We start from the raw sequence: 26,079 nt of genomic DNA, 5'->3' as shown, positions 1-26,079 counted from the left end.
CAGTCTGTGTGTGTGTGTGTGTGTGCTCCTGCTGTGCATGACTCATGCACAAATCCCCTGTGCAGTCGGTCTGAGGAGATAAACCTTCCCCTCACTTTCCTATCCGCTCTCTGATTCACTCGCCCGTCGCTGCCTCACTCTCTCGCTCCCTAATTGCCACACCTCATGTTTTTTTTTTTTGGGGGGGGGGGCAGCAGCTGAGGAATTAATGAGACTTTGTCAAATCGTCGTATTCACTTCTTTGCTCACAACAAAAAAATGTTGCCAGACAAAGAGGAGGAGGCGGAAGAGAGGCAGCCTCTCAATGACCCTCTTGCATAAACAGGCTCGTCGATACCCCCCCCCCCCACCCCCCCGGCCTGCAGGTCTCCCCCTCTTTGTCCACGGTAATGAGACTCAAATGAAACACTGAGCTCTTGTTTACACTCCTGGTCAGAATGGAATCTCGCCCTGGTTTCCCTCTCGCGGACCCGAAACCCTCATTGTCTGCTGTGCTCACTTATCTCCACACGTTCTCATACGCACACGTACACAAAGCTGTAACACACCACTGTTATCTGCGCTGTGACATAATTGCTTTCTGCAGGACTGTGGGAAAGCTACAGGGTGAACAGCAGCGTCACATGGTCCACACGTCCCTTTAGATTCAACAACAACACGTGGGATGATTCCATGCATCGGGAATTTAGTGATACAAGTTAAAGTTGCACGAACATGTGGATATAATAACAACACAACAATAATAAAGACCTGGTTTCAAGATCGGTCCTGAGTGATCTGTACAATTACCTCATTACTGTACCTTTCCTATGATGCATCTTTACTTTACTTAATTTATATTCAGGTACTTGTCACTTTTACTCCACTACATATATCAGCAAATATTTGTACTACTCCACAGCAGTTTACAAAGTATCTTTTTTTTTAAGTAATCAATAATAAGAGGGAGCCCCGCCTCCTTCTCAGCCCTGATAATGAAGTAGACTGTGGCAGTAGGGAGAAGGTTCCACTCTGAAAGTACATTTACTTTTTATACTTGAAGCATTTTTAAAAAGAAAGCACTTATTTACTCGTATTCATGTAGAAAAGTTAATGTGAAACTAGAAAATTGTACTATCATCACATACAGACACACACACATTGACATCGGACACGTATGGAAACTCTGACCTGGGACAAAGTGACATCATTCGTGAACACAAAGGACTGTTGTGGTTATTTGCATGTTGAGCTCGGAGGTGAGATCCAATCACACACGGACACATGAGAAACAACCAGGGTGGAATTTTACCGCCAGTTGTTGACAGACAAACTCAAAGGGAGACCATTAGTGCTCAGGTCTTTCTGGACAGATGTTGATACCGGGTCTGAACGGGGGGGGCCTCGGTGGAATCGAACATTCATACGCAGCGTCACAGGATCCACCAGAGACGCAGAGTGAAGCCCTGTCACTTCACTCAAGTCCCAAAGAGACTGGACGTATTCACATATAAACCAGTTCCTCTCCACCAGACACAGTTGACAGATGCAGCGCTTCAGGCTTGGGGGGGGAAGTTTACTCACTCGACGTAGTAGGTTCCATACTGGGGGTCCTCAATCTTCTCCCAGCCATAGGGCAGCTCTGTGGGGGGAGGGGGGGGGGGGGGGGGAGCAAACAGGGGAAAAGGCTTCAGTTACTGCTGAGACGCTACATGGACAATTGGACACACACAACGAGGCATGGTGCTTTGCCCGGCAGCTTCACAGCACGACCACCAACACCTGCAGCTGCTGTGCTTTATGTGTTACTTTGTGTTTAGGGCTTAACACACAACATGGAGGAGGCAGGGGGTTGTTGTACAAGCTCCCTGGAAAATAATACCCTCTCGCTCTCCTATATATATATATATATCAACGTGTGTGTGTTTGTGTGTGTGTGTGTGTGTGTGTGTGTGTGTGTGTGTGTGTGTGTGTGTGTGTGTGTGTGTGTGTGTGTGTGTTTGTGGGCGCAACATCTTGAGTTTGTGCCGCTGTGTGACAAACACACGCGGCGCGGAGGAGATCTTTACGCAAGAGGGGCCATAGAAAATTGCCTTTTGAGACATGCTGCACTGATGAGCTCCCTGCATGTGCACCAGAAGCCATTAGCTGGAGAGCGAGGCCGACTGGAGACCGGGGGTTTGTGCTGTGTCACCAGCGTGACTGTGACGGCGCCCGCTCGTTTGTTCAATCTCCGTCTGTTAGCCAGAGCGCCCCCCCCCCCTTCAGAGAGCGAGGCATGCGGCTCAAGCACACACTGCTCTATGCAGCAGGGAGCTGGGATGAAGTGGAAGTGTGTGTGTGTGTGTGTGTGTGTGTGGGAGCAGAGTACATAAGTGAGAGCGAGGGGTACAGGTGCCCGTGCAAATGTCTCTGCTGCAGAACTGTCTCACCTCCCTCCTCACACTTCTCCGGAGGCTTGGCTCTCTTGGCGAGGCGAGGGTCCAGCCAGGTCGTGGTCTTGCTGTTGTGACTGGAATACAAAGAGGGAGACAGAGCTTGAGGCGCAGTAACATAAAAAAAAATTAAAAAATCATCTAAAAATAATTAAGATACTGTGACAATTAGCAGTGGGCGACTCTCAGGAGCTGTTCAACCAACTCCAGCAAACAAACAGAGCTCCCTGGAAACAGGAACATGTGTCGAGCTTCTGCACTTCTGGGATCAAATGTTCTATTAAATATGCTTTTAAAACATTAATGACATTTAACAAAGACAGACAGAGACATGTAGGGATATCTGGACGGAGAGAACAGGGATTGAAGGACGGACAACGAGGAGAACATGGACCGGAGAAGCCAAAGAGCGAGTGGCTGAGGAGATCAAATGGGACGAGCGGGTCAGGAGTGGTGAACTCCATTGAGCCGGTGTTTTCTCTCTCTGGCAGAATGAGTTATTGATTTGGTGGCGAGCGGCAGCACCTGGCTCTGTCAGCGCCTCAGCATTGACTGCTCGCCACGCTGACAGGGCCAGGTAAACAACCCAGGCCCTGCTGCTTTGAGCACCGGCCAGCAAACCCAGCATCAAACACCGGTGAAATAAAAAGCGAGGCTTCATCAGGAAAACAAGCCGAGCGCCTACAGATAGTTTCCGTGTCCAGCTGCAGGTTTCATGCAGCACAGCGGCGAGTGATGGATGGTGAGGAGAGAGGACTCGCTGCCAGACCTCTCAACACGTTTGGCTAGAAAAAGACATAAACTGGAGAAAGTACCGAGTGGGATTAGCACAGTGCTGATGTAATGGGAGGGAAACAGGCAAGCAGCAGCAGAAAGGCTACTTACTCTATGAAATACACCATGCCCGTCTCTGTGTAGGCCATCTCCCAGCTTTTAGGCAGGGGCTCCTGACTTTCATCCTGTGTGTTCCACACACGCATGTCCATGGCGCCCGCCGACTGGTTGTAGCTGGGCACCGACTTCCTCCACTCCGCCTTGTCCTTGTGCTCTGGGGCCAGGCATGGAACGAGGGACACGGGCATGGAGAGAGAGAGAGGGAGGGTTTGTGAGTACGGGTACGGGAGGTGGTAGAAGGAGAAGGAGACAGGGGGTGAGAGTGTGGCGCCATTGGAGCTCCTCTGGGCTCCTCGCATCTCTCCCCTGCTGCTGCTGCTGCTGCTGCTCGTTCCTCTGTTCACGGGCTGGACGGTAACATCCACGAGAGAGGAAGGGGAAGAGAGAGAGGGAGAGAGAGAGAGAGAGAGAGAGTACACAGAGAGAGGACGGAAGCACGGCAATTGCCATAGGATTTGCATGTCAGCAGCGATGTACTGGGAACTGCCTCCGAGGCAAGGGCAGAGCTGACCAATGCTTCAGCCCGAGCCACGAGCGCCACATCACAACTCTATTAGTATCACACGTGTGTGTATTTGCCCGATCTTAATGTGTGTGTGTGTGTGTGTGTGTGCAGGTTTTCATGACCTAGCTTCATCACGGCATTGAACGCTCAGTCTGGTCGGCTGGGGACACTTAATGGTGGAGATGGAAAGTGACAGCGGTTGACTGGAAGACGTCTAAAGCTTTTTGTGCTGAAATTGGGGCCTCTTTCTTTTCATGGGGGGGGGGGTATTCATCACTTATGAAGTCTTATGAATAAATGACGTCGCACAAACATTTGCTCGAGGCCAGAGAAATACAAACACGGGTCTGCTGTGCATGGGGGGGGGGGGTCATGCAGGCTTCTGTTGCACATCTGTACCGCTGCAGCGATCCAATCCACGCACATGATGACAAAAGGTTTAATAAAGTGCGTTTGTGACGAGACAATTCATGAAGTGAGGGATTAGGAGGGACATCTGTCCAGAGTGGGGGAGTCGTCTCCACCCGACTGTCATCACGTTACAGCCGAGAGAGATGATTTCTCATCCCTGACAACGTTTCTCTCTTTTCTGCCTTCGGATGCAACTCACACTGCGTCTGTGCCAATTTTTTTTATTCCAATATCTGAGTCTCAGCCCCAAGATAAATATGAAGTGATGGATGGTTTGGGTCGGCCTGGACGCTCCAGGTGTCTGGAGGCTTGTGTGTTCGGCTCAGATTTACAATACGTGATTCTGACAGCGTGTAAAAAGTTCTCTGGAAATTCAAATTGTCTTACAGTTGCATTGCTCTGTAATTTCTCGGTGCTCTATCGATTTATGTTGAATATTTTGTTCTGCATAGCCGCACATGTTATTTACTCAACACATCCACAACAATAACAAATTTGCCGATGCAGGTCAACGCGCACGGGACAGGAGCTGTATTTGGTTCATTTTGTGCTGAGCTGCTCATTTGGCTAATGATCCAGACTCTGCTGCACCAGGCCGGTGGTGTTGGGTGTGTGTGTGTGTGTGTGTGTGGAGGGGGGGGGGGGGGGGTCCATCTGGAGCTGCACAGAGCCAGAAGCTGCTGCGTTGTTCAGTCGACTGGTTTTTACGACGGGGGGGAACGGCGTTGAAAATAAAGTGGAAAATTCTTCATATGGATTGTTGTTAACTTTGTATTAGCATTGTATTTTGAAGTGCTTCATGGTCATGAAGCAGTTTTAAGGACATGGAGGAGTGATTGTATTCGTCCTGTGAGCCACGTGAGGACATCACAGGAGGAATCGAACGAGGACAAAGTGTCTCTGGGACCGATTTGCTTCCACTGATCTCAAACTGACTCTGGCTGCTTCTAGACTTTGCCGGGGCGGTGATCTAGTGCTGAACTCTCATGCTAATCCGGACACTGTTTGTTTGGAGAGAACAATGGAGGAGAGAAGAGAGATCGGGCTGGTTTGCATTTTCACATTAACATAATGAACTGCAGGAACAAATAAATAAATAGATAAATAAATTGAGCACAGAGAATAAAGCCTGGTGGTTTAAACTGGAGCAGAGCTCGGTGGCATTACGATGAGATGAAAGGAGCGTCTCTCACCAGCCAGCCCGTTGACCACAGGAGACCTCTCTTCTTCCTCTTCCTCCTCTGGGGCCGCGCTGTCCTTTCTGTCCATCTTACTGACGGAGGTGGTGCGTTTTCTCTGGACCTCCGTGTCGAACTCCTCGTCGAACAGAACCTGGTCCACCAGGTCCGGCTGCACGGGGCTGGGCTCCGCAGGGGGCTTCGGGGTCCCGTAGAAGTTTCCTGGAAACAAAGAGAGGGATGAAACAAACCTGTGAATATGTTTTACTGGACAGGTGGAGGAGTCCTGTGACCAAATTCATTACATAACCTCAACAGATCATAAATAACACACACTTAAATGACAATCAAAATAAGAGATACTGCACGACAAACTGGTTTTAAGGATTTTTCTACCTATTATTATGGGAATTCAATAAAACACACACAAAGTTTGAACACTACAGTGATGATATCAAACCCAGAAGATCTCATATCGCTCCAACTGCAACAGTTGTTTGGATTTCTTTAAAAGGCACAGGGGAGTCTGGCTGTGAGCTACAAATCAAATCTGGCCGAGCCAAACAGGTTGGAACAATACGATGCCAAACTTCTACCGTCATAAGTCTCAGATTTTGGATAAGTCATAATGGAAAGTGTTGTTTTTTCTTTTTCCCTCAGCTATTAATTTGCTGTTACCGACCCACACAGTTGGGAACCAGACGCGTCCTCCAACACAAGGAGAGGGTCGGGTCGTCTGCCCAGATTTCAACCTGCTCATCAAACCTTTAAGTGAGAACTTGTGAAGAAACAACAAAGATCTGATCCCTGGCTGGTTTCCCATCTGTGAGAAATCCTCGTATTTCATTACCATACAAAAAGGAGGTTATGGTTTTGACCCCCGTCCACTTGTTTCACGGTTTGTTTGTTTGTAAGCCAGATGAAGCAAAAACAACTGAACAGATTTCCATGAAATATCCAGAAAAATGGGGCAGATCCAGGATCTTCTGGGGATTTAAGGGGATTGATATAAGAGGAAGCAGTTTGGTGTTGATTTAAATAATTTCAGTAGAGGGTAAATCTTTTTCAAATCACAAATTCTGGCCTAAATCCGGACAAAAGGGAAGATCCAGAAAGGTTTTATCACTTCCTTCAACAATCCGAGTCAGGGCCGGTGTTGGAGGTTCTAGTTGTTTATCAAATATGCAATTCATACGATTTATGTTACGTGTTTATGTCCTCTACGTGTTTTACAAATTGTATGTTTCTACACACGTTTCCTCATGAGTAACGCAGCAGTTCCCAACAGGCCTGTGACTACAACATTTATAAAGAGGTAGCCGCTCGAGCACTTCATTTCCCCCTGTAAGTTGGTTTGCCTCTGCTGTCATGTCGGCGCCTCGGGCAGCAGCCAGCCTCACGCCGCCGAGCGAGTCTTCCCACAACTACTAGAGAGGGGTGACCCACTTTACCACTCGGTGCCTTCTCTCTCCGTGCGGGGAGGATATAAGGAACAGGGGAAAGCATCAGAACTTAAAAGCGCGAGAGGTGGGAGAAGAGCTGGGAAGGTATGGTTCAGATATTGATTCACTGGTTGTGCTGTGTACGTGGGAAACGGCAGCATGTGTGTGTCTGTGTGTCTGTGTGTGTGTGTGTGTGTGTGTGTGATTGCAGCGTTAACAGTTAAACGTCTCAGCCGGGATGAAAGGAAACAAGAAAGGAGGAAGAACCAGAGGCAGCAGAGAGCGAGCGAGAAAAGAGAGAAACCTTTGAGGCGATGGAATTTAAACAATAAATCAAATTCTTATTGTTAGAATTATTTAAATGTTTATTGGCACTGATGGCCTTTAAATCAAAAGTTAGGATGAGAGAAAAGTGGAACTTGTCAACACTACTTCATTACTTCATCAAATGTAATTAAAACCTGCTGAAGAACACACACACACACACACACACACACACACACACACACACTTAGAGTCACATCGAAGCATGCATCATAATTACAGGAATCCGTGTTTTAATATCAGCACCTTGTTTAAACCATTAAATCCCCGACTAGGTTTGTAATTAATGGAACGTTCACTGACGGAATGCAAATCGAGGGAGTTCAATTAGAAGCGGTAATTTGCTCCTGAAGACTCCACCAACGTGCACGCCGCCTCTGTGGAGTGCACGTGAGTGAGGGGGTGGGGGGGGGGGGGCAGTGGCCGCAATAAAAGGAAACGCAGTGAGATGAGGGTTATAATAACTCTGTAGCCACAATATGAAAAGCAGAACTTCATCCCGGGCAGATATAAAACACACAATCTTTTTAAAAACAGAAAGAAAGAAAGAACTCAAACAACCGGAGGCTCCTTGTTTTTAAATGAGTTGCATCTCGGAGGATTCAGTTCTTTCTGCTTCTCTTCATTAAATGAGCTGCGTTGCTCGAGTCTCATGTGGTTTCTCGTTTAGTTTCAAGTTATTTTAACAAAAACACAGTTTAGTTTAGCGTCTGTACTATGAGGCCACGAGGCTCGGTGCTCTCTGTGTGTCTGCACGATGGTGTCGAGGCTCAATTATCATTTGTGTTCATATTCTAATGTGACGGAGAAGAAGTCCAGTCTGTCTTTTGATGTGCGTCCTATGTTTTATCATTTCAAAGATCTCAAACTGGCCGTACAAATAGGAATTAGGTTTAGTTATTCACAAACAGGCTCCATCAAACAGGTGAACATCTGTGATTCTAATAGATGTGAGATGAATAAACAAGTGAATGGGCAACTAAAGAATATCCTTCTCAACACGGGATGGGGCGGCAGGAAATGAAAAGAATAAAGACGGATCACACAGACGCTGGATTTATCGTCTTTTATTCTGAAATGTGGTAATTAGGCAACTTGAGAATAAAAAAGTTTTATCAAAAACTGTCAAAGTCGGGATCCTCATCAAACATTTGATTTGGTCTTTTTCTCCCTTACATCATAGAGACTGTAGAGCCAGTCTCTTTGAAAATTGACCGACATCACGTTCAAAAGACGCGAAAACATCGTTTCTGAAATGATAACATGTTTTGGAAAGTCACAGTGACCTTTGACCTCTGTTCATCATGTTCTAATTGGTTCATCTGTGAGTCTTAAAGATCATTTGTACCTAAATTGAAAGGATTCTCTGGAGGTGTTCCAAAGAAATCGTAAAGGCAAAAAACCTGTTTAGTGGGGTCCCCTTGACCTTTGACCCTTCATATGGAGGCATGTTTACAGGAATGGGAAAGATGGAGAACCAGGAGACATCACAGGGTTTCTCTGGGTATCTCATAAAACAATATAATAATATTCATTAATCTTCCCGATGTTATTCAGTTGTAGCATCTCCCTCATTGTGAAGATGGACTCGGCTCCCTTTACGCTTTCTCTAACTAATGGTCTGAGGGAGAGGGAGAGAAAACACAGATCTGAGCTCCACATGCTCCTGATGGATTCAGTGTTTCTGCCTCATTAACAAGTCCAATGTTTAATTATCAGGACAAAGACTTCTCGTTTTGGGAGGCGAGGACAAATACTGACTGATACCCTAACGATGTCAGAGTGACCACCACAAACTTCCAGCGTAATTACCACCCTTGGATTAATGGGCTGTTCATTATCGGGGTGGGGGGAGGAGAATAGGAGGAAGAATAAAAAAAAAGCCTGGGAGCCACCATGCCTTCAGCTCCACATGACTGTGTGTGTGGCTCACATAGACACCTGTTGGGATGTGAGTCAACCAATCAGAGCTGCTGCTGCTGTTTTTTAACGAAACAACAAGCTGCCGATCAGATGAGAGTAAATGTTGGAGTCAGATCCAAGAAGGAATAAATCTTCCCACAAGCTCTTCTCCCAACGATGGATCGATTCTTCTGACCCAGGGATTCTATTATGTGCCGCAGGTCGCCCACTCACAACCATTTCAGCTGCTTGAGCATTTATGAGACACAAAAGCAAAATGTAGACTGAGGAAAAAACTGTTGGAGATGTTAAATATACATCTCTGTTGGTTTGCTGTTCGAACTTTTGGAGGCCAGGTTCGTGATGAGCTGGGCACGTATGTTTCATTTCAGCCCGATTATGATTCATCGGACGTATTTTCAGCTGCGTCATGTGTTGTGTACACGGCGGTGCAATCAAATGAATGAATTTCTGACATGTCAGATATTTTGGTCGGTTGTCGTCAGGCCCGGTTGAAGCAGAGTCATAAGTCGATTCTCCCTTTCCCCCCCTCACTGCGTCTGTGACAGCACGCTAGTGATCATTTTATTTTGTTAATGTTGTTTCTGCAAAACGGCAAAACCAAAATGTCCACGGCTTGCAAGACGCCCACGTGTCCGTATGCCGACGCCTCCTTTTCTCTGGGATGTTTCAGAATGACCAACGTGACGATGACATACAGAGGAAGCATGTTTCTACTTTTTTCAGCCTCTTAAACAAACACACTTGGACTTCTTGTGCAAAAACAATGAACTGGATGAGCGAATGCAACGTAGAGCTTCAGCACATTAATCTTGAGTTTTGTGTTTTTTCCATCTCAGACAATTTACTATCACAGTTTAATGCTTCTCGAGTCAAGATGAAATGGAAAATTCAACATTTGGTGTCGTCATCCGCGTTTGTGTAACTTGTTGAAAGTTGAAAGCATCAAGAGCAGTGCACACGCAGGGCTGATGATTTCAGCACAGTTGTGTTACCACATTAAAGCTCCTTTTTTCTTTTTGCATCTTTGTGAAAGTGGTGGGTGGACAGTGCAAAGCGGAAACCCCTTTTCATTTCAACAGCCGGGGCCGAGGCTTGTAGTTCACGCTGTCAGTGAACTACACAGCCACTCGCTCCTTTTACACATGCTCAGTCGTGATGGCTGCCAGGAAGAAGTAGTTCCAAGTAACTGGGAACATTTCTTTTATTTTTTTTCCACTCGCTTCCAGTTAAAGGCTTCTGTGCCCGCAGAGACCCCACGAAGGCTGTGTGTGTTTATGGCTGAGAAAGAATGTGTGTGTGTGTGTGTGTGTGTGTGTTGATGTCACGCCATCTGTTTTAGTCAGCAGCTGTCATCGTGTCTCATCTCCAAATCGTGAGAATCTGAATAAAATGTGAGTACGACTGTGACTCAGGTTTCACACAACCTCTCCACACGTCACTGCATCGTTAAAACAAAAAAAAAAAAAACTCCTCCTGATCCACGAGGAAAACAGCCGAGAGCCCAGATTCATGTGTTCACGCTCGTTCAGCCATGTGAAATGCAAGCCAGCGGTTTCTGTGGCCGTGTTTTCAAACACAAATGGAAACTGGAGACGTCCCGTATGTTGTGAAAAGCTTGGGAAAATCTCTCCAAGGGGTTTATGCTCTGGCTCGGCCCTCACGATCTCCACCCTCTCCGGCCCCGGCCTCACTCCACGTTTATCTCTCTGGCTCTCTGAACTCTCCCCCCCCCGCCCCCCCGACAGTCACAGACCCTCATTAATCATTGAGGACGGGCCTCCTCTCTTGGGCAGTGCCCAGTCTGCCCAGTCTGCCCAGACCTCAGCGCTGCCTCAGGGCCACAGGCGGGTGAAGCCCCAGCACAGAGCTCTGGGCGCTGCTTGGCATGGACGCCCACACTTCACAAGGCAACCTTGTCAACCCTTCATTCCTCTACTCCCTCGGCACGTGTGTGTCTGTGTGTGTGTGTCTGTGTGCATGGGGGGGTGCACAGCTTCACAATCCACTGTCGAAGGACCTCCCTCACATAAATAAACTTCCTTTCCAGTTTATGTTCATCTCCTCAGTCTGTGCAGTGACACCCACTATAAATTACACACCGTTCCCATCTTTACTCTCATTCCTTATTTTATATATTGAGCTGCTGTCGTCCATCCTAATCCCTCCTGCGTTATCTCTCCATTTATTGCTCTTCCACTTTAAGTCTCAGCTTTTATTTCTTGGACCTGAGCGCAAACAACACTAATCTAACTCATGTGTTATCAGCAGCGCGGTCCAGAAAGGCTGAGGTGCTTCTTAATCACAGACGCCTCTCTTTGGCCACTTCCTACAGGACACACATGCAGCCGCTCTCCTCTGGGACATCTGGCCCGATGCCCCGTTTCTATCTTTCTCCGCCTCACAACTTCACAAAGCCAAAAAGGACACTATTGTAAAATGGTTGTAGACAACGTGGTCCAGTTAAACAAGAGGAAAGCGCGTGGTTATCGCTTTCCTAGTAAAAATCCAAGAGGCAATGAAAGAACCGTTATCTTATCTATGACAGATCTTCTTTTTCCTTTTCCGTGCTTTACTGTTTGTGTGCATGTCTATGTTGTTTCCTCTGCATCCTTTAATCAACATTTAATCAAGGTTATGTTTCCCACGCCTGTGATGGAAAATCTCCCGCGCACATCTCAAGCAGAAGCAGTTTTATTGATGCTCGATGCGTCGGGGAGAAAAGAGACGAGTTCACGTTGTGTAACGCTCATGGATTCTCAAGGCTGCTTTTTATAGAGAGTGTTTTTAACATACGTGTCCAAATAGACTCACGGTGTGGATCCTGATCACCTGTGTTCCACTGAGAGGATGCCACTGACCATGAGACACACACACACACAGGCGGTTTGTTATGTCAGTATCTTCACAGCTATTACAGAACGACACAGTGAACTGTTGTTTATCGTGACCTGTGAACAGAAATCCCCTGAATCCGAGGATACAGGTTACATAAAAGAGAACGGACTCAGCCTGCAGCTATTTTCCTTTTAACGCTAAAGTGATGAACTCTCTCCGTCATTACTAACACACCTGAAAAATTGGCCAATTTGAATAATGCTAGTGTGTTTGACAGGTGCTCTACAAATAATTGACTGATTGATTAATTGATTAGTGATAGAAATTAGATCTGAAGAAGGAAAACTAACTTCCATCAAGTGGAGCCAATGTAGTTCCACAAATATAAAAGCCTGATCTATTCTGGCCTTTTATTAGACAACTAGAAAAGAAAACATGTCGTAGAGTATAATGACATGTGCATAAGGAGAAGAAAGAAAATAAATGATCAGCACAAATTGGGTTCAGCAGTAAATCATCCCAGTTAACACAACACTGCATCGCCTCCTGTTCTCCTGCTGCCGACTGGGATTTTCAACACCTGCTTTTCTTTCTTGAAATTCGCTCTCGCCCATTTCTGACCCCTGTGTCCATCCTGAATGATTCATGTGACTGGTTCCTCCGCTGGTTCCTCCACAGTGAGGGGTAGAAAATTGGATATGCCCTAATTCACATACATGCACACACACACACTCACACACACACACACACACACACACACACACACATACACACACAGTCACACACGCTCGGGCAAAACAAATCACTTTTTTGAGAGTTTCAACACAGCCGGGGCAACAAGTATTACTCACACCCCGACACTTTCATCTCTCTGCAAAACAAAACCTGGTGAAGCAATCTTTTATTTGTTATTGTGCTGGTTAAATGTCCTCGACCAATCCGGCGCTGGTTGAGCCAAACTCTGCTGCTCAGGCCTTCTTCAGACGATCGAGAGCTAAAACTGTTACCCACGTATACTGAGACGCGATTTTCTCTGCTCTTCTTCTGACATGACGCTCTATTATTGGTGAGCGATACATGTACGGTGGAGTAAGGACTCGTTCAGACAGAATCCAATGTGCAGCTGAAGAAGCTGAAGGCATGTCGCGGTGGAGTGAGATACATGATGACAAGCTGCAGGAAGAAACTGGGTTCTCCCGGAGCTCTGGATTCTTAAAGTTCAGTTTAGTTCAGCTCTCGTCCCACACGAGGGGAAACAATAAAAACACAATTAAAAACAATGGGGGGGGGGGGCATATAAAGAGGTAACACCGAACCCATAAAATAAAGTTTCATGTGATGTAAAGCTCTGTGATGATGTAATCCTTCATTAAATAGGCTGCAGCTCTGTTCCTGCATCCACGCGTCTGTCTGTACATGTGTGTGAGATTTTTTATTTATCTGTGGAGACTCAGGGGCTCAAAAGTCTGAGTGGTTCAAAAGTCATTAATGATTAACTCTCTGGGGGGGGTTTCATGAAACTGTGCCTCCATCACACACTGGCCTGAGTTGCATTAAGCAGCTGAGGGCAGCGCAGATCCATTATTCATCCGGCCGACCGGTTCCCAGGCTCGGGGTTGGAGGGCCGGTCTCTCAGCGCAGGATGTGGGACAGAGGGCAGACGAGGGAGAGTCTGACGCTGCACGTAGAAGAACCAGGGCAAAGTTCTTTCTGGCACGAGGTTCCCCCGAGGACACGCTATCTCCAGTCCTGTCACATTTACGGTGTCACTTTGATGACACGGGCGATGTGTTGACTTCCCCTGGCGACCTCACGACACCCGACTCAACAGAATCACAAGAGACCTAATGGCCGGGGCATCAGGGGGGGCGGGGGGGGGGGGGGTCAACCTGAGCTGCAGGTCTCCAGGGTGGACTGAGATGATGAAATGTCCCCGTAACATAATATTAAGTTATTCATGGTCACTCCTCCATCTTTGGAAATTAACTTTTCTGTTATGGCCTTTTTAATTCAACCTTTAAAAAGGCCCGGGTCACACCGGGTGCATCACTGATCGGCTGCGTGTCTGCTGCATGTCTGATGAAAGCTTGAATACAAGTAGGTCTATATCCTGCAAATATTTCACAATAAAAGCCTTAAAAAGATGAATGGATTGAGTGCTTTTACTTTGAAACAGTTACAGTCTTAAAGACCTAGAATAAAGACTTGAGCCTTTCATAGGTGGAAAGAAAAACACCATAACTGGACATTTATTGGACTGTCACAGTTGCCCCATTGGATATCATTGCAGAGACGATCTACTGGACCGATTTTAACAGTGTCATTAAGTATTAGTCATTTATTAACATGGGCCCAGCGTGAAAAATACAAGTATCCCTCTTTAATATCCAGCCCCGGGAATAGTATAGTGAAAGTTATTCCAGGGAGTAATACAATATATTGAACATGTTCTCACAGGGGGATCAATCAACCAATCAATTAATCAATTAATCAATCAATCGATCAATCAATCAACCTATCAGTCCATCCATCCATCCATCCATCAACATTGCAGGGGGGCTGGAGCCAATTGGGAAATTAATACCGACTCCAATTCATCTTTTACCAGTTGTTTCCCCACCTTCATATAACTGGTCTGTGCACTTTCCTTACACATAAAGTTTTGAGACTTACCATCGTAGGTGCCGCTCTCCAGCAGCAGTCCACTCTCCTCCAGCTCGCGGAACTCCCCCACACTGATGAAGTTGTAGTCCACACCAGGAACCTCCCCCTCTCTGGGCTGCCGAGTGGTACCTGCCGATAACAACACAGTTTAAGCACGGGAGGGGGCGAACAACCAAACGAGTGGAATGAGTCGTTCCCTGACGGAGGAGCGGTACGTGACACTGTCTCCCACAGTCCCACAGGGATGTGATTCCAGTCCAAACACAGCACACAGGGGAGAATCTCTTTCTGCATCATGAATAGGAAACAGAGCCGGGGCCACAAAGCTGCAAATTCATTATTCAAATATGAAACAGAGGAAAACATATCCTCCGCACGGCAGCACAGCTGTCAGAGCACAAGAGTAACTGAGGATGATGACAATGAACAGAACTTTAATCGCACACATTTACTTTTAAATTCTGTGTACAGGCGCACAACCTTTATCCCAGAGGCGGCAATTAAAAAGCTATATCAATGTAAATATTAAATAATAAATATCACAGTGAAGAGGATTAGAGAACATGGTTTTCAGGAGCTGTGTTGAATGGACGACCTGTTGACCGTCTGCACTATTTTTATACCTGCATCAATTCACTTAATTTATTTTTTCCATTGAATCTCATGCAGTTTTGTTTCCAACGCAACATAATGCAGATTAATTTAAACGTTGGCTTGTGACTCTAACGTTGCTCAACTAGAAATAATGAATAAATCAAACAATGAATTTGTGATTCACATAATTAACTTTTGGGTCCAGAGCACAGTCACTGTTTGAGTCCTTTCTGATATAACATTGCAGATTACAGCCGTACCACTTGTATCAAGGATTGAGAGGGTTCATCATAAATCAGCCTCAACTCTCCAAGGTCACCGGAGTAAATATGAACAACATGTTTAACAGTGTATTGTCTCCTTCCCGCCGGCAGCATGGTCGAGGTCAGTGGTTCTCTGGCTCCTAGAGGATCTCAGAGCAGTTGTACTATCAGCTCAAGGGTTTTAACTTTTTATTCTCTCCTAAAATATTAACTTTTTCTCTTTTCCTCCCCTTTTAAAAACACGCTGCTGTTCCAGGAGCGAGGAGCTGCACCGCACTTTTCTACTCCCGGCCATTAAATAATAATCTGCCATAACTGCTGCAGCTGCTTTAAGACAGTGTCATGTTTTACATTGTTGATGTTCCCTGTGAGACCTTAAAAAACATGCAGCCTCCACTAACCGTCACCTTACATGTAATCAGAGCTTTTACAGAACCTCAGCTGAAATGTTCTCTGGCTGCACTGCAGGCACGGGGGGGGGGGGGGGGGATTTAATAGGAACCAGTACCCACACCCCCTTTCCCAGTTTCTCTCTGTGTCAACAACCATGCTGACGTCAGTATGAGCCATCACATCTGAAACCGCTCGCTCTGCAGCAGACACCATCTTTTATTGTGTCAAACGAGCAGTCAGAGGAGACCAGGCGTGACCACAGAGGAAGAGAAGATGAGCTTGTTCTTGGATGAAGGATTAAGGAAATGTGGTTATTTGGCTTTGTGTTGTTTATTCAGCTACTTTACCTGACGGCTCTCTGTCAGTTTTCCAACCTTCACAGTTTTATTTCTCTCCACAGTGAATGTTTATCATCTGATGTCACGATCACTGCAGTAAAATAACACCGAGAGGTGAGAGAGTTGTGAAAGACAAAAGGTCAAGGTCGCGTGCTGAAGCCATGTCGTAGGTTCGCATGTAGCCTGAGCACGGGGCCTACTCTGTTGTGTGCATTCATAGTTGTGTGCATGTGTGTGTACATCAATTAAAAGCTGAAACGCTAGTGGCCGTATATCTATATTCTATATATATATATACCCTCTGCAACACGGACAAATTATGTCACAATGTACAATAAGAAGCGTGATGTTTGCGGCCTTGAGAAACTCAGAATCGAATCCCTGGCACTTGCCGTCTTGGACCTTGTACGACCTCCATCAGTTTCTTGAGCCTCACTGGCCTTGATTTATGAGATTTAAAGGCCACTGTGGATAAATCAGATATGTATATGAAATACTTATCTCATACTGGAGGCATTTTTTTAACAATTTACATTTAGTGCTAATGATTTAAAACCTGCAGCAGTTTTTTTTTTTCCTTTCCACAATTATCTTCTTTGTTATTAATCCTGTAATGAGACCCGTGGAGCTGATTGCAACTCCCTGATGGATGTTAATGCCCAGGGAAGAAGAGAGGCAGCCTGGGTCGGGTAGATGGGATCTGACCAAGCTTTGAGGATTCTGTTTGTGCCCTGGACCCCGGGCGTCGTCTTCTGTTGGAGGCGAGAGTGACGCTTAATGAAGCCAGGACTGAAGTCATGCTTCTCTCCCTCTTAGAAGCCACTCGGGATTGTGTTGCAGAGGCCACTGTGGCTCAGCCGGCTGTGATGAGCCACTGGCCCACTGGAGTGGACAGGGCACATATGCTGAGCTGCTGAGGCCAGACGGCCGCGACTTGCATGGGATGTACACGGAGCAAGTTTTTGAATCTTGCAAGGTCACTTAAATGTTAATTAAATACACCATAATATGTAATACTTTAACTACAGTTTTTGAGATGATGTGAGGAGACGGAGCTCAACAATGACACACTGATATGTTACTGGTTTTAACGAGAGCCCAACAAATTGAAAAGAAAACAGCCATATGTGCCTTTAACAGACGTAATGGTATCAGCAGGTATGCACCATCATTTAAACTTTTATTTTAAAGTTTAAACACTGAAGAAAAAGAGGAAATGATGTTTATAATTGACTATTTACTATATATTTGGTTGCATTTCAGTTTTATTTTCATTTAATGATATTTGTTATAAAGGTTTAACTGTTTTAAGCATCAATCGCAATATAAATGTTTAACTTTTTACTCCCTAATATCAGTATCACCATCAGCCCCAAAGATTCATATCGAGACCCATGTGTTTTACACGGGTCACTGAGGGATCATGTCGTGTTTTACACTGTAAATCTTTAGGAATCACATTATTTCTGTATTGTCCTCATTAAAAACATATATCAGGTGAAATGTCTTTTCAAAAGACAATAAGTGCACGGAACAATGACAGAATGAAATGTATCTATATCTTTTAATTTTAATGCTTTACAGAATTCTGCTACCTTTGTTTTAAAATCTTGGAAAAAACATCAGGATGTAATTTTTTGATTAGATTTGCTATTAATGCTGCTAATCTGGTTTCTGCTTCCATTTGGCTTTTTTTCAGTTCTTTTTCCTTTTTGTAAATAATGATTTTTAAGAGCTGGCCACATAATAGGCATGAGACAATAATACAAATCATCTATCAAATACATCTCAATGCCAGAATTAAATGAAACTTCAAAGTATTTCATTAAAATGACTGACCGCCAATGCAAAACGTGAAAAATAAGAGCTTCTCAAACGGAAAGTGAGACGATAAACAATACGTCTGGGGCGAAGGTAGAAAAAAGAAAACGTTCCTCGGCTCAGCGGTGCAGCCGAGAGGATTGCAGCTGCTCTTTCAGTTCCGCCTGTTGGCCTTGGTGTCTGTTTTAAAATCAGTCGAGTATAAAAACAGAATTGTTCGGCCCTGGTTATTTATTCTTCTGCTTTAAAAGAAACAGTGCAGGAGGCTCATAGAGAGACGAACACGGAGAAGGAACAGATTTACCATCACTGTGTCACTCCTATAAAATATATGTATATAACTAGGATAACCAAGGTCGGACTCTTCTCAGGGACTGGAGATTAAATGTCCCTCTGAATTCAATACTTTAAATTTTCAGTCTAAGTTAAATAAAAACTGAGAAACTGTGTAATTCCACTGGATTTCAACACAGCTTCTACAAGCCCTGTCGTCTCAGAGCATATTTTACTCACGGCGGATAAAGCTAGTTTTCCATATCAAAGTCTACTCAGGTTTTTCCCTTCGACATTAAGACTAAGACCGGCTGCTCTTTCTAATTATGCAGAGATTATGAAGTGAAGAGCAAAGTTTCGCAGCCGACGTGAATCAGAAATTAATATTATCTGGTGAACAGAGGAGCAGGGGAAGGGAACTGAATGGAAAATAAGTTAAAAGGGAAACGAAGGCGAGTTAAATGTAGGACGGTGCAAGTTGTTCTTCGGGTAAGAAGAGGTGAGGCTCTGGGGGGGGGGGATGGGCGAGTGGAGCACAGAGAGAGAGAGAGAGGGGGGGGATGTGGAGGCTACTCACAGGGGATGGTGCGCAGGTACAGGTTGTCCCTGATCACCTGCTGGAGCTTGTGGTCCAGGGAGCCCTTCTGAAACTGCAGGCTGAGGTAGTGACGCAAATCAGTATTCAACACTTTACCTGCAAGAGAGAGAAAAGAGAAACCTGGGTCAGGGAGACAGTTACATCTCATGGAAGGAAAGTCTTCATCGAGTCACCATTGATTATTTGATTCTGAGATAATTAGAAAGACATTTTAAAATTCACAAAAGCCTTCGCCACACACTCGTCCGACCGAACAACAACACATCGAAGTGGTCCTTGTCTGGAAAGTCATTACTTCTGAGGTGGCAGAGATGGCGTTTTGAAGCTGGCATACATTAAACTGTATAATCTCTGTTTGTCTGTGTCTGATTGTGGCTTGAAAACGAAAGTGCAGCATTGAATTCAATTTGATTTGGACACGTGATATGTTCACAATTGATCAACTTTGAATAAACTGCAGGTCACTTCTAAAGTTTAAGTCAGAAAAGCTGCAAACCAGCATCAACAACAGCCCAAACAAACAGGCAGGTTTACAACAAGCGCTGCACTATAGTTGTGTTAATTACAGGACAAAGAGGAACACAAAAACATGAGGAGTGCTGCTTCTCGAGAGGAACAGCAGCACAAGCAAAGTAAAAGGAAGTGCAGTCAGTGCTGCAGAGTCATCTCAAAGAGGAGGGAAATATACCATTCTCCTTGGAGCGACAGAATATCAGACAGAGGAAGGAGAGCGGTAAAGAGAGAAGGAAGGAACAGAGAGAGTTTCCTGGTGTTTGAACTCTTCCTCTGTGAGGACTCCAGCTGTGAGTGGAGAGGGAGCCCCGGTCCTCAGGTGAGATCTGAATACTATGTCAGTTACACCGTGGGCATCAATAACCAGAGCTCTCTCCTCAAAGCTGCAGGCTACATGAAAACAAGCCAGTTATCAGAGCTGCTACAACAACAACAACAACAACAACATCATCATCATGCCTCGTCAAAATCCAGTCACACGTTCTTTCATGTTTTCTGAATCACAGCTTGAATCGGCCAATCGATGTTACAATCCCGTAGATCTTCTCCAGATTTGAAAAATGTTGACAAATCTAATTAACAGCAGAAGCCGGTCTGCGTCAAAGGAGACACGTGTGATGCTTTTTCACTTTTTCCCTTTTCTCCAGTGTGTCACAGGATTGTTTTGTGTGTGAAGAAGTTCTGCAAGGTTAAAACATGCAAAGTGAAAGAAGCTTCACTCCCCGTCAGAAAAACCCTGAAGCTCCTGGACCGGCTTATGAAACACTCTGAGCAGTTTACACTCCAAGGTGCCTTCAGCCTCTCATGCAAACATTCATGCAACACTACTACCTGCTACACTTCTTTGTTTTTGTTGTTGTCACTTGTTGTTGTTACATTACTGGGGCTTAGGGTTAAGGGTTAAGTTATTCAGACACAGGCTGAAAAGAGGAGCTGCAGCAATGGACCCTTTGAGGAGAGTGATGTGATTTCTGAACCTTTAAAAGTAATTCAACAAATCAAAATTGTGAACGTGAATATGAGCAGAATCAGTCTGTTTGAGACGTATCAAAGTTAAAGGAAACTTTATGTGTGACACCTCAATCATTCAACTTCATCATTATAGATTGTGTGTCTCTCTCTCTCTCTCTCTCTCTCTCTAGTTGTTTAAATGATTGACAGGATACAGAATAAAATGGTAATCATGCAGCAATAAATATTCCCACAGTGAACGTAATGAAAGTTCTAAAGAGCCTAGCACCCAAGGCACCCCCCCCCCCCTCTCAATGAGACTTCTACACTGACACTTCAACAACAGTTCTTCACGCAGCTCGTTTCCAGCAGGAAGTGCTGAGGGAGTGACTCGGCTGCCGGGGAATGAAAAGCCATTGACGACCTAATTCAAAAAAGTTGTAAATGAAATGACGTTCTCTCTCTTTCAGCCCCTGAGGGAGTTCGTTGACTACCGCTGGGACTGTATCAGCAGCATCATGATGGCTGTTAAAGGGGGTTGATTCCCCTCCCTCCCTCCCTCCCTTTAACATCTGCAAAAAGTGCTGCTGAATTTTTTTCCATTAATGGCGATTGGAGTTTCTTGCTTACTGAGTGTTTTATCGTTATTGGGTACTTTGGGTTTTTGCTCTTCAGGCAGCCACAAACACACACAAGCTAACTCCAGGCTTCCCCCCCCCCCCCCCTCTCTGCATGCAGCCTGCTGCACTGGGGCAGCGGTACAAGCGAGGGCCCGGCCAAGAGAAGCACGTCTCTACGTTATGTAACTTTTTTTTTTTACTGGCACAATGAATGCGGAGGAATTCATGTCAAAGGAAACAAAAGCCCGGGTCTGGCTACGGGTCGGAACTTAGAAAAAAAAAGCCACGAGCCTGCGGTCCTCGTTCCCAGAAGCCGTGAGACACAGGAAAAAACACACACAGGCAATTTGCGGCACGTAGCCATTCGCTCCAGCCGTGTCAGGATGGTTCCCATGTTGGGGGGGGGGGGAGTGATTCTGCAAATCCTTTGCAGCCGGTACCATCCGGACCAAAGCACCGGTACTGAAACAGCTGCTCTATTTACAAGCAACAGAAACATCGTTTTTTCACATTTATAACAAATAAAATCGGTAAAGAATATGTTTAGAAAAAGGAACAAAAAACAATTAACACATACAGACAAACACTGAACAAGGGCTCAGATTCAGCATCGGATGTTGCAATGATACGTTGGAACTAATATTCATCAAGAATAAAGAAAAAAAAGCATCGGTTCTGGCTCCATTTAGGCTCCGGTGCCATTTCCTAAAACATCGATTTACTGCCCTGAAGGATGTGCTGGTTTCAATGAAGGTTAATAATGGTTACAGGTTGCAGGGAAAAGGATACTCCACTGGGACAACCAAATATTTCTCTCTCTCACTCTCTTGTCATACACACACTCACACACTCACACACACACACTCACAAACACACACGCAAACACATGCAAATCACCTCCCCTGCCCAAAGCAAACTCCCACTCAAGTGCTTCCAACAGGGTCGTCTTTGTGTCCCGGCTGTCAGGTTGTGTTAGCGTGCTGCATCATATCTCCAGAGACGGAGAGAAAAGGGAGAGCGGTGGTGGTGGGGGGTGGGGGGGGGGGGGGGAGCAGCGACTCTCGGCTTCCCACTAGGTTACAAGGCGGCGCATCAATGGCCCTGCCAGGCTGGTATAGTACCAGGCATGCAGGGCACAATGGAAGCCTTTGTGCCTTGTCATCTAACTATTAGACACTTTCTCTCACACAAGGGAGGGGGGGGGGGGGAAGGGGGGGGGGCTGGCGCTTGGGGATGGAGAATCATTAAAAACAGAGGGATGGAGCGAGGGAAGAGTGGAGAAAGGGGTGGGGGTGTAATGATGATGCATGGGAACACACGTGGAAACTCACTCCACCTCTCTCCTCCTGGCCTTTCATCATTATTCTATTGCTCCATCTCTGACTGTTTGCCTCTGACTGTCCCCCCCCCCCCCCCCCCCCCTTCTTCTTTCAATCCCCGCTATCCACTTAACCCTCTGTTTTCTCCCACCTCTGCTTTCAAGTGGTGTGTGCAGCTACTTGTCACTGACTCCGCGGCAGCCCCCCCCCCGCCTTCTGCTTCTTAGATCAGTGAAGATAAAGGCAAATATAAAAAATAACAACCCTCGCTCTGGTGCCGTCTAGAGCTTCTCTTAGTATTCAGTGTCGACACATACAGAGGAGGAGAGGATTTTTTTTCTTTGCTCAATAATGAAAGATCTGCAGAATAGAAAAAGAAACATGCACTATGGGATATACTAACACAACCAGAACTTTATTTCTGTATCTCTATCCCACACATGCACACAAATGAAAACAAAGCACCTGCTGCTGCCCGTGACCCCTCCATCGTTCCCAGGACACTTACGTTTTGGAGTCTCCGATGGGAAACAGCTTCTCTCAGCTCACTTCACCATCTGGTAGTTTCAGCTGCTCGTGTCAAAACTACTCAGGTGCTTTGCAAAAACTCTTTCACGGAGAAACAAGTTGTTTATCAGACAAACGAGTGGATAAGACCTTCAGTCCAATTAAAACTGGTTTATTAGCACAGAGCAGCATTTTTCTCCGTAGAGCTTATAGCCCGATAGTCCCCTTAAAGTCAATCAAGCCGCATTAAATTCACACACACTCATAGATATAAGTTCCCTAAATGTGCATGATTGCTTTTTCAACCGAGACCCATTAATAGTTCCCTGGGAAATCAGTGACAATGCCACTAAATTTCTCGTCTCACAAAGTTAAACCACATCACGTCCAAGTTTCATGGTGAGTGGTAACAGTTTTTGCGCAATCCGTCTTTCACTCAAACCAACAAACCAGCTGACGGGGGAAAAACACACAATTTGCTTTGCACAGGTAACAAACTTGATGCTTTGAGCTAAATGCTAAATGTGAGTCACACAGACAAATGAGAAACTGGAGTTGGAGAAGAAACTCAGGGGAAACTGTACAGCCAATAGGCTCCATCCTCTGGGAAGCATAAATATCTCTATGTTTTTATAGGAATCCCAACCAGACGTAGACCAACAACACCATCCATAAAAACATGTCCCTATTCGTGCTCATGAGCTCCAACTTCCTGACAATCTGTCAACGGCCAATGCAGCAACTTTTTGGCAAATAAGCCTGAACACTCCAGGCGAAACCATCAATCTTAGTGCCTCACGATTTGGGCACAAGAACCTTCTGCAGAAAGCAAAATCACCCGTCCTTCCCTAAATCCTTGCAGCTCAGCTCATTTCTTGGCACTAGCAGCGTGTCCTCACTTCACCGGGGGCCAAAACAATCGCAGCACAGATATTTACCGCTGCAGACAGTAAACAGGCAGTTAAATAACGCCAGGCTTGGAAAAAGGTACCCTGCTTTTAATCCTAAATGTGAGTGGAAGCAGTGCAGAGGTGTTACCAGCAGGGGGGGTCAGTCGGCGAGAAAGCCCCGGACATCTGCTAATTACCACCTCGTTAGACTCGTTTGACGACTTGGGTCAACATAATGCAGTGGCTCCTGTGCGACAGGTAGACAGAGGGAACAGTTTACTGGCATCACAGGGACACTCTGTAACTGGTGGAGACAAATGAGCTCAACAATCTGTCATGACTTGTATTTTCTCCGGAGAAGCAACGATCCTGCCGACAGTGGTCTCCTCCAACAAACCCCCCCCCCCCCCCCTTAAACACGTGTCCTTGAAATGGGAAAGAGGCACAGAGTGTTTTCCAATCTGAGACAAGCTCTGTTGCTATTAAGGGCCCCTAAGTTAAAGCTAAGGGCTGTAATTGGTCGGCAAAAAGGAGTCAGTGTGAAGTCAATCAGTGGCTGCAGAGCCCCAGAGATTAATTAAGGGACGGAGCTGAGCTTTAGGATGAAAAATGTAACATGAAGGAAATCAATGGGCCCCGATCACCTCTCAGGTTAGATGCATCCCTCTTGAAATCCAATTAGTGAGAGCGTATGTCAATATGAGGTCAGTCTGCACCGGCTGGGTGTTTCGGCAATAAAGCAGCTGATGACCAGTCTGAACACCGTCTCATCCAATAAACTCCCCTTTCCCAATGCACTCTTTCTATTTGAAGTCACAGAAAAACCTTTTGTCTACAGCGATTTTCATTAAAGATTTGTTTTTACATTTGCAAATATCATAAGCCATGAGGATCAAGTTCCTATTTATAGCCCAGCGAGGGATGATGCTCTAGAGGAGAAGTGACTCTTAACGTTGCTATTTTGAGCTCAGTGGCCTGATCCCTGCACCGCTGGCACAACAGCACCATCAACTCTTTAAGCAGACAATAGAGAGGAATGGTCTTTCTCTCCATTGCGTCCTGGCTTAATGCTGTGAGCTTATTACCGTGGTCGTGATAATCATCGGTGCATTTTGCCAGAGACAGAGCTGGTGTCCCACTGCACTCAGCGACCACAGATACATATCCTTGGCTGTGGAGGGTTTGCCTGCTATTGTTGGCCGACTGCTCTAAATATCCACTAGTTACATGTTTGAGAAGAATCTGGCTCGGTGCGCTCTTGGCTTATTTAACAGCATTCACCTATTCTGTTGATACATGGGAGTATGTGTGTATACAAGCATCCAGCCAACCTGTAGGTGGGAATAATAAATGAGTTCCAGGTCGGGGGGATCACATTCCTTCAAGGTACCATGTTCTGCCCCGTCACTGTGTTGATATCAAGTATCTAGCATTTATTCTTTTAAAGGGAATCATTTCAAACACATCACTTTCCTCATCAATGCTGCAGCTCCTCTGTTCAGAAGCTCCTTCAATTCAACTCAACTCCATTCAACTCGATGCACAATGCACATAGGACATGTCGGGCTCAGCTGTCCCTTTAATTGGTGTATGGACTGTATATGTGCTTTTCTGCACTTATCGACCACTCAAAGCTCTTTACAATACAAGTCACATTCACACACACATTTATACAGCGCTTTTCTATTCATGTCAGCCCAGCTGTCAGGGGCAATTTGGTCATTTCAACCGCCGACCCTCTGGTTAGTGGAAAGTTCTGACCTTGTGCGCCACAGCTGCCGAGCTAACCTGGTTTGTCAGGGACCGTGCCAGAAATGTGGGCCGGTGCAGAAGGTTCCTGATGAACCGTTTCAGGAGCTTCAGTGTATTCTTTGGGAGAGAGGAGCTCCTTCAGCAGGGACACTGAAAAAAAACATGACACGTCTCCTTCAATAATAAAATAAAGCTTGGGTCGAGGCTCCTTTGTTTGCTCGGTCCCGGTTGGATCCTGAGCTGTGGCTACAGAAATCCTGAGCGCGGGGGGGGGGGGGGGGCTTCTCCCTTCTCCTGTCTGGATCCTGTGATGTGGAGCAGACCTCTCCTTGGCCCAGTATCCCTGTCCGACTGGTTCCCCGAGCTCTGCTATCTTCTCTGCAGTCTGCTGCCTCCAGTGTAGCTCAGTGGACGCTCCATCCAAAAGCAGAAAACTCACTGATTCTGGTTTCCCCTCGATTTCAACTGTTGTCCACCCAGCAGGTAAAAGGGTTTCCTTATCCAGTGAAATATCTACAAGGTTTCCTTAAGTTGTCTTTCTTGATGACCAGAAAATGTATAATATAGCTGAGCTGACAAAAGCCTTAATTGCTAAAAGCTTTTGAATCTGCCTGTCCTTCCAAGTTGGCGTCTTCTACTTATCGATCCTCTTTT

At 45.7% G+C, this 26,079-nt stretch overlaps 1 protein-coding gene across 1 annotated transcript in view; it reads right to left on the bottom strand.

Annotated features, from left to right (window-relative positions):
* The window catches only part of magi3a (membrane associated guanylate kinase, WW and PDZ domain containing 3a), a 100,829-nt gene that overhangs the window by 19,714 nt on the left and 55,036 nt on the right, over positions 1 to 26,079 (bottom strand). Inside the window, exons 2-7 of the mRNA XM_053424654.1 lie at positions 18,853 to 18,969; positions 14,603 to 14,722; positions 5,418 to 5,624; positions 3,300 to 3,462; positions 2,412 to 2,491; positions 1,564 to 1,621 (exon numbers count right to left, since the gene is read on the bottom strand). Of these exons, the coding sequence (XP_053280629.1) occupies positions 1,564 to 1,621; positions 2,412 to 2,491; positions 3,300 to 3,462; positions 5,418 to 5,624; positions 14,603 to 14,722; positions 18,853 to 18,969 (745 nt within the window). The remainder of the gene's footprint in view (positions 1 to 1,563; positions 1,622 to 2,411; positions 2,492 to 3,299; positions 3,463 to 5,417; positions 5,625 to 14,602; positions 14,723 to 18,852; positions 18,970 to 26,079) is intronic.

The sequence above is a fragment of the Pleuronectes platessa genome, chromosome 6 (assembly GCF_947347685.1).
Source record: "Pleuronectes platessa chromosome 6, fPlePla1.1, whole genome shotgun sequence".
Lineage (NCBI taxonomy): Eukaryota > Metazoa > Chordata > Actinopteri > Pleuronectiformes > Pleuronectidae > Pleuronectes > Pleuronectes platessa.
Note: the sequence above shows the minus strand (reverse complement) of the source record. Positions and strands in the feature narration are given on the sequence as shown.